We start from the raw sequence: 16,478 nt of genomic DNA on the forward strand, positions 1-16,478 counted from the left end.
TCAACTCCGCGGGCCTTTCTCCAGGGCCCCCCTGGAAATGCCTAACTCTGTCCCTTGTGCTTTTACTTCGGACTGGGATTAACTTTTTATTTTGGAAAATTACTTTATTATAGATATAGATATAGATAGGTATGTATGTATGTATATATATAAAAAGGTTCCATTTCATTTGTAAAATCTTATTTTTCTTTTTTTTTTTTTCCTACAGAAAACGATGGCGAGGTTAAAGGAGAAAATAAGTTACATTACAGTTTCCAAAGTGGTTCTCGCTCTCTGCTGAAGATGGGCCACCGGCAGGGCTGAAACGCACTCTCGGTCCCAGGTCGTACTTTGCAAGAAGAGGGAATATAACTAGCCTGGTTATTTTAGGTTAAAATAGCCAAGAGACAGACGCCTTCGCCTCAAAAATATTCTGAGACACATACAAGTAGAAGGAAACAAGTCTCTTCAGTCACAAAATGTCGTACATCCCGCATATACTAGATTCAATTAATTTAATAAAATAGAATATACATAGAGATTCTGCACAAACGTATTGCTTTCTCCCAGTAGCTCCTGGTGTTGGGAACCGCAGCTGCACTGACTGGGCCTCTCTCTTTTTGCCTGGCACCAGGGTGGCCAGGGCTGCTGCTCTGAACGCTCTGGAAATTCTGCTTGTCGGTTCCCAGCCCCACTGAGGCGGGGAGGAGCGCCCCCTTGGAGTCCCCAGGGAACATTTTTCAGGAACACAGCCCAGGAGGAGCTAGGATTTGGCACCCAGTGGAGAAAGGGGAGTGGGGGGAGTGGGGCAGGACTCAGGGCGCCAGGTCTGCTGGGTCAGAGGCTAAACCGGAGAGACTCAGCAGGTCTTTCTTTGGGGGGGGCGAGGCAGCCATGCTGTCAGGGGGGCCGGAGGCCGAGGGATCCTTGGAGTCGCTGGACGGAGCCCTCCTCCGGAGGCACACGCCAGGGCTGGGTGGGGGCCGAGGGCCTTGATTCTCTGGGGGGTCTATGGAGATACTAGGTGGGCTGAGTTTTTTCTTGGGCCGGCTTCCAGGCCCCCCAAGAGGCTGGCCCCCGAGGCTAGAGGGGTCAGGGCCCAGGCTGGGTTGGGAGCCGCTGTCCAGGCAGCTGACCGCGATGGAGTGCCTCCTCTGCTCATCCAGCCAGGATGCAGGCCTGCGCCGGCAGCTCTGGGCCTCCACGCTGTAACACTTCTTCAGGTCCCGTGGGGACGGGGGCTCCTCCGGGCTGCCCACGGTCAGGAGGTCTCCTGAAATCCAGCTCAGCTCCGTGTCCAGCTCTAAGCTGCTTCTGGTCTCTGGGGGGCCTTTGCTCCAGGTGGGTTCTGAGCCTGGGCAGGGGGCCGGCGGGGGCATGTGCTTCGAGATCTTGCTCTGTCGGCGGGGGTGCTGCTGTACCCGGGAGCCCAAGTGGCCCCAGAAGGAGGAGGCCCGGACCAGAGGCAGGGAGGGCCCACTCCCTTCGGACAGCAGGTCGTCCCGGCTGCCCAGGCCCTGGACATCCAGGGAGTCAGTCCTTATTGCTGCCTGTGGGAGGTGGGGGGAGAGCTCAGCCCACGGGCTTCTGCTCCCCCAGGACCTGTCCTCTGTCTGTGTCCCCCACCCCCATCCCCGTCAAGCCTGATAACCCCGTCCTCCCCCTGCAGGCCCACCCCAAGCAGGAATGTCAGTATTTGGTCTTGTTGGGAGAGGGGGGCTGTGTGCAGCCTGACTCCCCCCCACGCCCCGTCCTTCCCCCCACCCCGGCAGGAATGGCTCCCTGAAGCGCCCAGCCCCTGGGGCACAAGAAAGCACTGGGCCAGCTCTGCTCCCAGCCCTTTGCATAAGCTATTTCTTTGGGCTTGAACACCCTTCTCGAATGACAAGCGCTCCTTGACTTTATGGGCTCAGGTTCTCTGTGACACTGTGCCTGACACCCTCTATCCACAGGTTAAAATGAATCCCTCCCTCCCCTTTGCTCCCTGCCACTCCCTGTGCATGCATATCCCAGCAGCGGGGCCCTATGGCCTCAAAGGTGTGATGGTATTTGCGTCTCTGGTTAGCCTGTGAGCTCCAGAGGGCAGAGGCTGCGTCCCCTGTGCCTGGCACACAGAAGCGGCTCTGGGAATCTTTGTAAAATGGACGAGGGGCAGGCCCGCGTCCTTGAGTGTGCGGCGCTGAGCTGATTCTCACGTGGTCCCGATCACACATGAGGGCACAACAGGGCATGGGCTGTGGCCTTGTCACCAAGGGGGCAGACAAGCCTCCCCTGGCTGCCTGAGCCTCAGCTCTGTGCCCCTGGAAGGTGGGCCCCAGCCTTGACAAAAGGCGGAGTTCCCTAAAACATGCCTTGTGTCCCTTAGCTAAGACTAGAAGTACAGAGAATAATTGGGAGGCACCACTGGGCCGGGGAAAGGGAGGCCACAGACATCGGTTCTCCAGCCAAGTCGCCCTGTGTCCCTGAGCAACCATGGCCTGGTCTCTAGGCCTCCTCAGTGAAAGAAGGTGGGGGATATAAACACCAAAAAGGGCCCAGACCACTTCTCCTTTGCCCGGTACTTTGTCTCCAGTACCTAGAACTGCCTCTGCCACATGGTCAGGGTCAGTGCCCAGTACACGTTTGCTGGAAGAATGGACATGGCAGCCATGGGCATCACCAAGAGCCTAGGGTTCCCAGCAGAGAGGGCCAGCGCCGGGCCCCAGCCCACCTGTCCACCCCAGCTCACCTGACGCCTGAGGGGCCTCTGAGCCAAAGGGGAGCGGCCTGGTGGGGGCAGTTTGGGGACAGTGCCCCAGGTGGGAGCGCCGCGGGGCTGGAGCAGGTGGGGTGTGTCTTTGGGAAGCTGCAGGATGTAGCTGGTGTCTGCTGGCTGGGAGTGGACGGACAAGACCGAGCCTGTGGGCAGAGGGGGGAAGAGGAGACAGAAGAGCTAGAAGGTCAGTGGTCTGGCTCTTGTTCCTCTCCTCCACCACCCCCGCCCCCCCGACCCTGGGGCCGCTACCCTTCCCACAGACCTCTCGTCTTGGACTGAAAGTCACTCTCGTCAGGCTGGAGGTCCCTTGGAGGTCGGAGAGACCTCTCTCGCTGCCTTAGTGACCCCCTCCCCCAGGTCAGGACTGGGCTGAGGCAAGGATGGGGTCTTCCTCTGTGAGTCGAGCTGGCCTGCCCGAGCCCTGCTACCTGACTGAGCTTTGGGGAGCCCCCAGCTTCTGTGACCTAGGGACCCCTCAGCGATTCTTCCATCCCGGCACATGTAGCTGTCATTGGGCAGAGAGTGCGTCCGGCTGACCCCAGACTTCCGCACGGTCAGCAGGTCTGGTCCCAGGGTGAGGGCCATCCCCTCGGGGTGGGGCTCCATCTGCAAAAGGAACAGGGGAGGGAGGTGGGAAAAAGAGGGGGCATCCGGTTTGGCTAACTGAGGCAGAGCTGGGCATCGGAAACCAGAAGTTCCCCCCATCCCCCACCCCCGCCCTCAGGCTCTGGTCCCATTCCCCTCCCCCGACAGAGCGGTAATGGGATGAGTTAGTTGATGGGGGAAAAGGGGGCAGACACATGGATGAGCCCTCCAGCACAGCAAGGAAGCAGGTGGGAGGAGTCCCTGCCCCAGTAAAGCTTTCCAACACCGGGAGCCTCCTGGTGGGGATGGTGACAGAATGAGAAGGTGTCCAAAAAAGGGAGAGCAGCCCCCAAGCCCAGCCCAGCAGGTCATTCAAGAGATGGTTGGGGGGGGCGGCCATTAGGAGGCTCTGAATCAGGGAGGAGGAAAAGCTAAAAGCAGCCCCCTATCCCTGTGCTGGGGCTGTGGGGATGGGGTGGGGAATGGGGAGGACCCAGCCAGTGAGCAGCGCCTGCCTACAGAGCAGAGGCTCTCTCACTACCCAGCGCCTTAAGACAGCCCCAGGACCCAGCACTGCGCATGTGCTGGGCTACTCTGGGCTCAGTGACAGGTGACCACTGGCACCTGCCTGGCTCCCCCTGCCTTTTGATTCTCAGTGACTCTGGCAGGTGGCAAATGGGAGGTGGGGGGCAAGGTCTGAATGCCAGGAATGCCATGGACTCAGGGCCTCCCTTAGGGACAGATTGGGGGTGGGAGCGAGCTTTTTTAATTTGTTTCAAAGAAAAGCAGCAATCAGCCTTTGACCCCAGCTGGAGGGAGACAAGGTTTGCTCCCACAAGATCTCTCTACCTCCCTGTGACTCCCTTCCTCCTTAGGGACTCCTATACCCTCCGTACTAGTTCTCAGAGAGGCTGGAGGGTCTGTGTCCCCTCACAGGCCCAGCCAGTTAAGCGGCCCCAGTAGGGGCTGTTGGAAGAGTCTAGAGCCTGTGCTCCCTGTCTCAGCCCCAGGCTCCACTTCTGCCAGCCACCCCATGACTCCTAGAGACCCCCAGCCTGTGGTCAAGGCCTTAACCCCAGCTGAGCCTTGCTGTGAGGAAGGGGCCCCTGTCTCTTAAGTCCGCAGAGGAGGGGGAAGGCAGGGCAGAGGGGGCTGCTCGCAGACCGGTATTGGGCAAGGGTAGAGAAGCTGATCCAAACACAAAGACCCCCACCCCCACCCCCAGCACCAGGACGTGGGGACACACAGGGACAGTGACAGAGGAGACAGGGACAGCCCCCCCAACCCAGGCAGAAGGGCACAGTGGTAGCAGCAAAGAGAGAGCTTTCACCCAATACGTGGTGGAGGAGGGGGGGATGGCTCATGTGGCGAGGAGGTGGGAAGGAGGGGTGTGGGGAGGGGAAGGGCTGGCTTGCACAGGCTCCAAAAACAGAGACTGACTCCGCATCCAAGCAGGCCCCTTGGTCAGCTGCCTGATGCCACCTCTGTTTTGGGCTGTGTTACTCCTGGATGTCTGGATTAACTCTATCACAGCTGCACCCCTTGGCCCTTGAGGCCCCAATTTAATCTTGTCTAATTTCTTTGTCCGCAGTGGGCCACTGGGAAGACCTAGAGAAGCACTGAGTGGCTGCTGGTGGGTGCCTCTGGGTGGAGTGTGGTGGTGGTGGTGGTGGTGGTGGTGGGGAATCTGGAGCCCTGCAGCCAGCCCAGCCCCTGGGGAGGCTGGGGGAGCAGTAAGGGGCCAGGTGTAAGTACATTGCTCTCCAGGACACTAAGTAAGAGTGTTTGAGTATCATCAGGCAAAGAGTCATCCGTCAGAGCTAGAGAGCAGGACGGTTCAGACACAATCTCTGACGTCAGAGACAGAGCCTCCATCTCAGCTAGAGGGATCTAGACAGGGAGAGAGATGATCAGGCATAAGAAACCAGGACAGCGTGTGCCCGCACGCATGCACGCGCACACACACGCGTGCACACACACAGAGCCCCCCTTTCCCCCTTTCCACGAAGCACGGCAGGGTCGGGGGTGGGGGGGAGGCCTCTCTTCTCTCTCCCCACCCCTCTCCCAAGTCAACTGACAGCACCGCCCCCACCCCCTCCAAGCCCCTCCTCTGATCAGAGAGGCTGCAGCAGGCACGGAAGAGCCAGAGCGAACAAAACAGAACAGAACGCGCCACCACCGACAAAGCAGGAGGAGCAGAAACTTATTCTAAAGATACCCCAGGCACCTGAAGGGCCCCCTCCCACACTACTACCACCCAGGGAGGGAGCGGGGAGCAGGGAGGGCTTTCGACTCTCAGAAAGATGAGACCAGGAAAAAAAAAATGAAGAAAGGCCAGCAAAGCGCCTCTCCGCACAGACAGAGCAGCGTGGGGGGCGCTGGGGACAAAGCCGCCAATCTGATGACTGTTTTCTGCCTATTCTCTCTGCTTCCAAAAGCCTGGCAGGACTTGGCCTGCCCCCAGATTCTGGCTTCTCCCCTCCTGGGCCCTCCTCCGCCTGCCGGCAGCTTGCCCGCCCTCTTTAGCTTGGGTTCTGGGAGACGCTCTCCTCCTGCCGCCATTCTGAATTGAGTCCCCTGGGGGAGGGGGCAGCCTAGCAAACTGGCTGGCTCACCAGGGATCTGCGGGGGGGGGGGTGTTCAGTGCCTACAGCACCCTGGGGGAGGGGAGGGCCATCTGTGTGATTGCCTCATCATGTCCTCTTCTCTCCCTGCACCTGCCCCCCACCCCCACCAGCCTCCTTCAGGATGGGAGGCTTTGGGAAGGAATGTGCTCTCTCATGGATCATTCCAGGTCATTGCCAGGTTGAAGTCCCTACAGATCTCTGAGACTGAATTCCAAGAGGCGATTCAAGAGGTCAGGAACCCTAGAGGCAGGTGCCTTCCTATGTGAGGGTCACTGTTCCTTTGGATCAGGCTACAGGTGTCCCAGATACTGGGAAGCTGCCTTCCCTTTTCTCCACCCAACAGGGCCTTTCCTCTCTCCCACTAACACCTGTTTCCTTGCCTCCGCTCCAGGCCTCCTGGGTGCTTCCCTGCAGCACCAAGCCTAGGAGAGATGGCAGGGGGCCCTGCCAAACAGAGGGGGTCAAGGGTAGCCAGACAGGTCACAAGATGGGGGAGAGGTGGCTAGGAGAGCCCCAGAAAGCTGAAGAGTCGCGTTTAGGTGGGACTGGGGGAGAAAAACATGCAGAGCTGTGGAAAGGGACTGGGCTTACGGGGGACACCCCGCCACAGCGAGGTCCTCAGAATCCACTCTCAGCTGGAACCTTCCATTCCCTCTCAAGACCAGGTCGGAAAGCACTGACTACTGAGAGCCCACATCATGTCTGATGAGCTTCACGGCTAAAAAAGCCACCAAACAGAGGCTTTGGGGATGAGTGCTGGACAGAGGGAAGAAGCAGACTATGGCCCAAGACGTATCCTTCCACGGATCCCCTGCCCACCTGCACTATCCCCAAAAGCCCTTCTCCCCTGGATTTGGCACCACACTTCCTCCACCCACTAAGGTCCCACTGCCAACTTGTCTTCTCCCCCATCCTCTTCTTGTCCAGGCTCTTTCTGGCAAATGCCCTCTGTCAACCCCCCCTCCATTCATCCTTCTGCACTAGAAATGCAATCTCAGTGTCCCTACCTTCCAAGTATGTGTTCCAAGGGCTGATCTCAGCTTGTAGGAACCCCCGGCTGCCTCCTGCCAAGCCCGAAGCTCAACTTGAGGCCCTGAGGCTGTTCCTTCTCCAGCTACCCAGCAGGCAGGAAACACCCCCACCTCCCCAGAAGCACGGCACCACATGGCACAGCCCGGCACAGCACGGGGGCACAGTAACCTGTGGGTCGGAGCCGCCCGGGCTGCGGACGGGAGGGAAGGCAGAGGGCTGGCCCCCGGGGCCTGCCAGCTCGTCCATCAGCTTCAGCTCCCCTTCCAGGGAGCCCTGGATCAGCAGGGATATGGTGTCAAACAGCTGTCTGTCCTGGGGAGGACCAGCCCAGGAGAGGAGCCGGAGAATCAGGGGAGCGGGGTTTAGAGGGGCAAAGAGGGGAAGTGTCGCAGTGGCAGGGGATTGACAAAGAGACACAGAGGGAGAAAGAGGAGGAGGTCATACGCACACACATAAGCACACGCGTGTACACACACAAACACACACACACACACACACCAGCAACAAAGAGACAGGAGAAGGAGGAGGGGACAGGACAGAGGAGAGAGAGGTGTGGGAGGGAGGAGAACGGGAGCCGGAGATGAGAAGAGCTCACAGGGAGAGAGGGAGAGAGAAAATGCCGGTAAGGAAAGGATTGAGAGATGGAACCAGGCGGGTTGAAGGGTGGGAAGGAAAGAGGTTTGGTAATTGGGCAAGGGTAAGAAAGAAACAGGAAGGAAACAGAAAACTTAGCCTTGAACCTGAGAGCCGAGAAGGGGAGGCCAGCTGGGCTGGAGGTGCAGGGCGTGGACAAGCCCGCACACATGCCCGTGGCTCACTGGGGTGGCCCTGGGCTGCGAGGGCAGGCAGCCATCGCTGGGGACGGGTGGGGGACCGCTCACCCCTCAGCATCTGGGCAGAAGGGGCAGAAGGATCCAGGCGGGGCCCTGGGGTCTGCCACACTGCCCGCTCCCTGTACACCACCCACCGAGGCACTGGTCCCCAGTCCCACGCCCCTCTCGGCAGGGGTGGCCATCTGCTCACCGTGGGGTGCTCCAAGGAGAAGCGCGAGGCCTCTCCAGCGTGGGCCGCGGTGTGCGGGGCCCCAGGCTTGGGGCTGTCGGGGCTGTCGGGGCCCTCGACCCCCGGCCAGAGGAAGGGGCTGCCCAGCGGCGAGTGGGGCTGCGGGCTAAGCGTCTTCATCTCCAGCTCCAGCTCGGCCTCCAGCTCGGCCTCCTCTTTGGCCTCCTTGTTGCTTTCCTCCAAGTGCTTCATCAGCACGGCGATCACCACGTTGACCAGCACGAACTGGGCCGTGAGCACGAAGGACACGAAGTAGATGGGGGAGATGACCGTATTGTAGCAGGTGGACTCCTGGTCACAGTCCCGGAGGGTGTCCTGTGAGCGGCAAAAGCATTACACACTGTCCTGGGGAGAGGGAGTTCTGGAGAGTTCCTGCATGGAGGAATCCCATGCGTTTATTCACAGCCACTCATCTTGCCAAGGAATCTGGGCTCAAGGAGTGGACCTGCCTCCCTGGAGCCAGGGCCAGCCCCGGGAGGGCTCCCACGGCCAGGGGCGCTCACCTTCATGATGCCGTTCCAGTTGTCCCCTGTAGAGACTCGGAAGAGGGTCAGGAAGGCCATGCCAAAGTTCCGGAAGGTGGCATGCCGGCCCAGGCCCTCGCAGGGGTGCGTCTCGTCACACTCTAGAGGCGGAGGGCAGGAGAGAGAGGCTGGAGTTAGTGCGGGAGCCCCTGGGCCTCCAGCCCTGGCTCCTCTGCCCTCCCCACCCTGACTCACCCAGGTCTCCAAAGAGTTCCACACCCAAAGCTGCAAAGATGAAAAACAACAACATGAAGAGAAGTCCCAGGTTCCCCACCTGGAAGAGAGGAAAAGAAATGGGAAAGGTGCCACTGGGTCTCCCAGACAGCTTCCTGGAGCTCCCCCATGGCTTATCCCTTTGGAAAGCACCTCCTTCTCCCCGAGAGGACCCCTCCCACCCACCCCCACCTCCAGCTACCTGGGGCAGGGCCTGCATGACTGTGTCCAGCAGCGCCCGCATGCCTACAGCCATCTTCAACAGCTTCAGCACTGCGGAACAGGACAGCGTGGTGAGCACCCCCTCACCAGCCCAGCTCCACCCCTGCCCTCGGCCCGCCACCACCCCCAACCCTCCCCTTTGGCCGAGCCTGGGGCCGGGAGAGAGACCCATGGGAACACACACGCATGAAGTCCCCGGCCAACCACAGAGCCACCCCCGCCCCTCGCCATTTCCCCCTGTGCAGGGGTGGGCTGGGGTGGGCAAGCAGCTAGGCACCAACCTCGGGCAATGCGTAGCACCCTCATGATGCGGATGATGGTGGGATTGATGGGCAGTGAGGCATTGACCTCGATCTCCTCCAGCGTGATGCCCATGATGGACAGCAGCACGATGGCTAGGTCCAGCTGGTTCCACCTGGAAAGCCCAGCACACAGCTCCCTGAGGGGGGGGGGCATGGCGGAGGAGGGGGCAGTCGTGGCAGTGCAAGTGACTACAGAATGGAGGGTGGAGGTCAGCCAGTCCCCGCTCTCCTCCCTGCAGAGAAGGCATGGCTTGACTCCAGTCACCAAGGCCAGGCCCAGGTCTTCCAAGGCCTCTACTTTTCATTTGTATTCACTCATTAATTTCTTTTTTTTTAAGGTGGCACTTATATGCTGTTTCCTGTGTGCCGAGCACTGTTTTAAAGGCTTTACAAACAGGAACTCAAATCTTTACAGTATTATTTCTCCTTTTATAGATAAGGAAACCAACACATAGAGAAGTTAAGTAACTTACCCAAGGTCATCAGCTTCTACGTGGTGGAACCAGGATCTTAATCTGCTCCAGGCAGTCTGGCTCTAGGCTCTGTGCTCTTAAGCCCCAGTCTGGGCCACATTGATTTCTAGCTGCCTGCGTCCCCCAGGCCCTGGATGCCCCCCAACTCCCCCTTGCTATCAGCCCTCGGTGGGTCCTGGAGTGGAGACTGAACCTCAGGGGTCCGGAAAGCTTTCCAGGTATTTCCCTGGGAGACACATTCCCCCACTCCCTGCTCACCCTACCCCTCTGTTACCTGTCTTGGAAGAACCGACGGAAGCCAAAGGCCACGAGTTTAAAAACTGACTCCAAGACAAAGATGACGGTGAAGATATAGTTGCAGATCTTCAAGGCTTCGTCCAGGATCTGGCAGGGATTGGGGGGGGGGGGCATGTATGCAGGGTTTCCTAAGGCCCAGGAGGGATGTCTGCCCCTCCCCCTTCATCACACTCCCAGATCTGGGAGATGGGTGAGTCTAAGGGGACCTTTCTTTTCTGTCCCTGCCATGATGGTTGACCATTGGCCACCACACCAGGATAGAAGAGGGTCCTCACGCATGATCCAGGCTTTGTGTTAAAGGGTCTCTCTCCTTGAGGGGCGGGGAGGAGACCACATGAGAAGGCTAGAGCCTGGAAAAGGGCCTTGTGCATTACTAATTCAACATCCCCATTTTACAGATGGGGAGCCTGAGGGCTGGAGGACCACTGACGGTGGCCGATCTCAGGAATGGCAAGATCGTTGGTGAGTTGGGAGCTGGACATTCACTAGAATCGAAACACGGAAAGGGCAGATGCTGGTCTTCACTGGTCTGCCTTCTTTACCCTCAAAGGGAAAAGAAACCCCTGGCGGGCACTCAATAAATATTTGTTGGGTGAGAAAGTCAGCTCTTCCACTTCCTAGCCGTAGGGCCTTGGTCCAGTCGTGGAAGCTCTCTGAGCCTTGGTGTCCTTATCCATAAAGCCAAGACGATACCCGCTTCCAAGAGTCGAGGCAAGGTGTACAACAGGAACTCCTGTTGCGGGCCCAGGACTTGCCCGAGGCACCCCAGCGGAGGGTGTGGCCTCCCCCTGCAGTCCCACGGCTGGACGCAGGGCCCGGAGGCCCGGTCACTCGCTCCTACCTGGGGCTGCTGGTAGTGCTCCATGGCCATGGTGACCACGTTCAGCCCGATGACACCCGTGATGAAGAGGTCCAGGTAATGGCTGGTGCACAAGTGGTGGACGAGGAGCCGGAAGCGGGAGTAGTCTGAGTAGTAGGGTTTGCACTGGGCCTCTGTGGGGCAGGGGGGAGAGCAGAGCAGCCATCGGGCCCCTGCCCATGGCGCCCCCGCCACCCGAGTCCCTCACGGCCGCCAGCCTCTAACGCCACAGCTGCAACATTCCAGTGTCCTCCGCATCCTCGCCCTCCACACACTGCCTTTCTCGGGGCGGGGGGCGGGACCGGGGCGTTCCCTCGGCGTCTGCCCTCCAAGCATCTGTTCTACGGGCTACAGTGGGGTGCAGAAGGGCTCAGGACATGCAGAGCTCCCTGCCCACATTAGACACCAGGTGAGCCCCGTCCCCGAGGCAGCCTCCAAAATCCACCAGCCCCTCAGAAAGCCCCTGACTTGGTGTCCCGAAGTAAGGCCAGATCAATACGATGGAAAACAGCCGGTCTTATCAGGCTCAGAGGCAGCTCCATCAACAGAGAGGCAGAGGCCCTCGCTCCTTCATCACACTCAGCCCCTCGGGGGGGAGCAGAGCGGATTACACAGAGCTGGGATTTGGGGATAACACTGGAGATTGAAAATTGGACATCTTCTTGGCTGGCCACATGGACCCACCCGGAGGGCCTCGGGAGGGCCCTCATGGTGGGGGGGGGCGGGGTGCAGAGATGCGGCCACAGGGCTCTGCGCTTCCCAGATTCATCTGGGGTGGGGGGCTCCACCTGAAGGACTCACCCAGTTTCTAATGAGGCCATGCCCCGCCTGCTCCTGGGGGTCAGGGCGGCGTCACACTACAGGCTGGGCTGGAAGCACTGTCTGAGATCTGTCAGAGGCGTATTTCCCTTGTAATTAGTGAACCACTTAGTTATAAGATCATGGTGCCAGAAGGTTGGCCGGCTAAGCAAGCAGAATGAATCTGGGGGCAGGAGATGGCAGGGGGCCCCTCCTCCAGGTGCTGAGCAAAGGCCAGGCCAAGTTGGGGAGGGATGTCAAGTGGAGGCGGTTGACAGATGGGTCAAAGAAAGAAGAGGCTCCCCACGGGGAGGCTTGGGGCAGCCTCAGGTCCCAGACAGCCCTTCCCCCTGTGAAACTCTAGGGCGGAAGCCAGCCAGCAAGAGCTGCCGCCTCTGAGGCCCGTGCCAGGCAGGGCTGGCTGGCTCAGGGGCAGCAGGAAGCTTGGGGTCCAGGCCAGCTCAGATATAAGTGTCCTTCCCCATGCAGAGGACGATGGAACAGAGAGGTAAACTGAGGCAGGGAGTGGCCTGGGGGGGAGCCCCCACCAAAGGCCGAAGGAAGAAGAGCGCCCAAGAGCTCCATGTGCCATCTCACCGGATGCCACTCTCCAGCATCGGCCTTGAGGTGTGGATAACCAAGAGGCGGAAAGTCCCGAATGTTCTGGTGCCCCATACAGTGCGTGAGGCCATCAATTTTGTTTTCAGAGATGGGCCAGCCAGCTCTGGCTTCGTTAGCTCAGGTGGCCCTCTGCTCCCCAGGACTGGGGCAGGTTGAGAGGTGCGGGATCGGGGACAACATGAGGCCACGGGTCATCCACACTGCGATTGTGGAGATGGACCAGGTGAGCCAGGCCTCTTCCTTCCTTCCTTCAGTACCCACGAGAACCAGAGGGCGCTAGCCGCCCTGCGTTGCCTTAGCAGCTGGATCACTGTCTCAGCATTAATCTCCGTAAGTGCCGGGAGCACCCGATCCCATTATGCTAAAATATGAATGGAGAATTAACTAAAATGTTTGAATACAATTAGGTTAGAAAAAGTGGCTCCTTATTAGCCCCGTTATTAGCTGAGATAATGCAGAGGAAGAGGTGGGGAGAGTCTCCCCTCTCCCCTGTTCCCCTAGTCTGACAGCATAGGCAGCCCCAGGCCAGACAGAGCTGAGGCAGATGGGATTAGCCTGGGACCCTCCTCCAGGCAGCCCGGAGGAAAGCGGGCAACAGGGCTGAGGCGGGACCTCTTGCTCAGTGACAGGTGCCGGGCCCTTGAGGTCTGCCTCTCCAGGCCCGGCCCCCACCCCAAACCAGCAGGTGCCGAGGCTGCCCGAAATCCCCCTTCAGAGCACAGGTCCAGAGAGTCCCAGGGCCAGTCTGATCAGCATGCCCTTGACCAACCCCTCGGTTTTACAGAGGGAGAGAACAAGGCCCCGAACGGGGGAGCTGTCCATACACTGAGAGGCCATGACAGAGCCAGGACCTGAACTCCCAGCCCGCATCTCCCGCCAGGTGCCTGGTGGGTTTAGACACAAGGCCTTGTGGTCTTGCCCCAGAGGGGCCCTTCAGAGAATTCGCCCAAAGGCTCTGTTAAAGTTTGGATGATGCCACCCGCCGTGGCTCCCCAGGCCTGGGTTCTACAAGCAAGCACCTGAGCTCAGAGAGGTAGAGACCCCCCAGAGTAGCATTGCGCAGGTCTGCCGCTCCGAGGGCTCCGGCTGTAGCCCATCTCCCTGCCCCCCACCAGTATAAGCTGCCTTGGAGAACTGGCAGAGCTGGTCAGTAGCGGGGGAAGGGCACCCCCAGGACTGCCCAGCCCCCAGCCAGGGGCAGGAGCCAGGAGAGGATGGGGGCAGCACAGCTGTGAGTGAGGGCAGCAGGTGTGGGGGGTTAGTAGAGCCCAAGGCACAGCCGGGGCAGAGGGTTTGCAAAGAAGAGTGACAGGCAGGAGGTGGAAGGCAGGGGTCACTCCCAGGGACGCAGGCCCTGATGGCAGAGGCCACACCTTCAGCTGCCATAGCCAGGCCTGATCACGGGGTCCCAGTGAGTGGAAATAAGTGCCACAGGTGGCCGACAGGAGTGCCCCCGATTGGCTGGTGACCCTGGTCCCTCCCTTCGCCCAGAGGCTGGGCTGGACCATTCTCCTGATAATCAGTGAGTCTTTCCTCCTGCCTTTCCCCAGGGTCTGGCTGGCCCCCTCCTCTGGGAGTGGCACAGAGTGGGAGTAGAGCTGGCTGGGAGGTGTGGTGCACAGGGTTGGTGGGGGGGGTTCTTTCTAGCTGCCCCAGATTAGGGTGTGTGACTTCGTACCCATCACACAGCTGGGTAGACCATGCATTGTCATCGCCATCCCCTGGCAACGGGTTGGAAATGCAGATGATCTGTCCTTCCCTAGAGCAGCCCGTGGGAATTTCTAGGGCGGGGCTCAGGTATCTGTGTTTTAATCTGTTCTTCAGGTGATGCTTATGTGCCCAGCAGATTGAAAAGCTCTACTAGAGACCACACAACAGCAGGTTTGGGAAAGAGGGCTCTGGGCTGGTCTGAGCCCCTGAGAGGGGTCTCTGAGTCTTCATCACCAGCTGGAAAGGTAATAAGACACACCATTGTCATCAGGGGACGGGCCTGTAAGCACCAACGGGATCATGGTGGAATGTGCCCAGAATGGGGGTGCAGCATGAGGGTAATACAGATGCAGGGCATTGATTGGGTGTCTTGGGAGGAGACCTTGGGGCCAAGAGAGCCTGAGTGTGTTCATTCCCAGTGAAGAAGCCTCTGCGGGCCAGCCCTATGGCCGGGGCAGTACTGGGGGAAATGTGTACTCGTGGGTGTTCAGTCTGCAGACCAGGTGACCCCATAAGGGAAGAGCTGAAGCTACTCCCTCCTCCCCTCCCCTCCCCCAACACATCAGGAATTGGCAGTACAGCCTGACACAGAGACGTGGGACCCAGGCAATCCAGACACGAACCTGCCAGAGCCTCCCGGACCCCCAGACGTGTACACAGTTGCTCAATGCCAAACACCAGAACCTGGCACCAAGGGGACGGGAGACATCAATCCTCAGGGATGGCCTTCCAAATTGAGGCTCGGGGGTTCCCTGAGCCCCCAAAGATCAGGCAGCCCAACATCTAGAGGGCAGCATCTGCCAGAGTCTGGCTTCCGGGGGAACGCAGAATAGTGGGGGAAGGCGCAGCCCAGTGGTCCCCAACCTGAAGTCCCAAGTCCTCCGCAGCCCAAGAAGGCAGTTGTAGGGGGGTCCTTACGTTCTTTTCAATATTTCTAAGAGCTTAAAAGAAATCAGACCTAGGCCAACGTTAAGACCCCGCAGATGGATCTAATGGCAGAAGGGTCCTTCTTTGCTATCGTTCCCGGCGAAACCTTCCGCAGCACAGAGCTCTGGGTAGCAATTAGATGTGCCTTTGATTAGCAAAAGCAGTGAAAAAAGTCATTACGGAGGTGTGCCTAACTTAGGCTCTTAGATGGTGGATTCTGCTGGAGGAGGTGATAAAGGGTGCCTTTGGGGATGAACAGATTGGGAACCACTGCGCAAAGACATCGGAGGGTAGAACAAGGCCCCGCAGCCCTGTCACAGGCTCCCTGAGCCTCTGACCACCTGGCTGGTGCCTGGGGCTTGTGTCAGGGCAGCGTCGGGGCAGCAGCAGCCTAAGGACCAGGGAAGGACAAGCAGGACCAGAGCCTTCCCAGGGACACGGCTCTCAAAGACAAGGACCCAACTCACCCCGGACCAGATCTCTGGCTTTTTTGGGAGGTTGGGGGGAGACGCTGGCGGCTAACTCAGGCCGCGATTCCCAATCCTGCTGTTTGTAGCGATGACGTGGTCACCGCGGTTACTTGACTATTAACGAGTCTGTTCAATTATTCATTGTTACATTTTTAAAACAAACCCTTTCCCTCTCTGCTCCTCTCCTCCCGCTTGCTTGGATCAAAGTCTCCCCTTCAGACAAAAGGAGACGGGTGAGATTTGCAGCTCTAATAATCGAACGGCGTGACCTGGAGGGAGGAGCAGGAGTGGGAACAGGCAGCAAGGGCCAGGGCAGCTGGGCCCTTGGAAGCCCTGCGGGGAGAAGGAGGGTCCCCTCCTGGAGGTGTGGGAGGAAGGAGCAGGCAAGACCCTCACTTCCCAGTCCGGCGTAGCACAGGCCTAGAGGATGACCGACGCAGAGCCCGGTGCCCCAGGGACCCTCCGTCCCTCACCCCAAGAGGACGGAATCAATGAGCCAAGGACGGGGGAGCAAAGAGGACCTCGCGGCACGCGTGAGGCAGGCCTGGGGGCAGGTAGGGCCTGACCACCCCCAGGCCTCGCCCTGGAACCCACAACCCCAGACGCAGTACCTGGCGCCGCGCTGGAGTTGCTGCCGGAAGCAATTACATCGTCCAGCATTAGATCTAAAAGAACGAAACACGACATCGGTCACTGGCCGGACCAGGCGGCCTGGGCGGGGCCCCCTCTAATCAGTGCGCTCCCCCTCACCTCCAGCCCTCACTCGGCCTATAAACGGGGTGCCCCGAGCACTAGCACGGGTGGCTGGTCCTAAGCATTTGCCCGGCTCCAAACTCTGGTCCCAGGGCATTTGAGGGAGGTGAGCCGCTGGACCCACTCCTCAGGGTCACAGGGGCAGGGGAAACAGAGGTATGGGGAGGGGCAGGGCGCCCGTCATCAGAACAGATGTCCACTCCTACCCATGCCTCAGCCAGGGCAGCACCTGAAAGAGCTCCAGACCCCAGAAGGAGAGCCAGCTGGTC

The 16,478-nt window shown here is 59.4% G+C and overlaps 1 protein-coding gene across 30 annotated transcripts in view; it reads right to left on the minus strand.

Annotated features, from left to right (window-relative positions):
- Positions 1-478: 478 nt before the first annotated feature.
- Positions 479-16,478, minus strand: part of CACNA1G (calcium voltage-gated channel subunit alpha1 G) — a gene marked incomplete at both ends in the record, with an annotated part of 61,574 nt that continues 45,574 nt past the window's right edge. For 8 of the 30 annotated variants that reach the window (XM_080826921.1, XM_080826925.1, XM_080826913.1 and 5 more), the window contains 11 exons: positions 479-1,529; positions 2,708-2,877; positions 3,163-3,340; positions 8,002-8,355; positions 8,544-8,665; positions 8,760-8,838; positions 8,980-9,050; positions 9,281-9,414; positions 10,049-10,158; positions 10,913-11,064; positions 16,068-16,121. In XM_080826921.1, the coding sequence (XP_080683047.1) occupies positions 795-1,529; positions 2,708-2,877; positions 3,163-3,340; positions 8,002-8,355; positions 8,544-8,665; positions 8,760-8,838; positions 8,980-9,050; positions 9,281-9,414; positions 10,049-10,158; positions 10,913-11,064; positions 16,068-16,121 (2,159 nt within the window). Of the gene's footprint in view, positions 1,530-2,707; positions 2,878-3,162; positions 3,341-5,074; positions 5,210-7,146; positions 7,291-8,001; positions 8,356-8,543; positions 8,666-8,759; positions 8,839-8,979; positions 9,051-9,280; positions 9,415-10,048; positions 10,159-10,912; positions 11,065-16,067; positions 16,122-16,478 lie in introns of all 30 variants that reach the window. The other 22 variants (XM_080826922.1, XM_080826916.1, XM_080826924.1 and 19 more) reach the window with 10 other exon arrangements.

The sequence above is a fragment of the Martes martes genome, assembly GCF_963455335.1.
Source record: "Martes martes genome assembly, chromosome: 16".
Taxonomy (NCBI): domain Eukaryota; kingdom Metazoa; phylum Chordata; class Mammalia; order Carnivora; family Mustelidae; genus Martes; species Martes martes.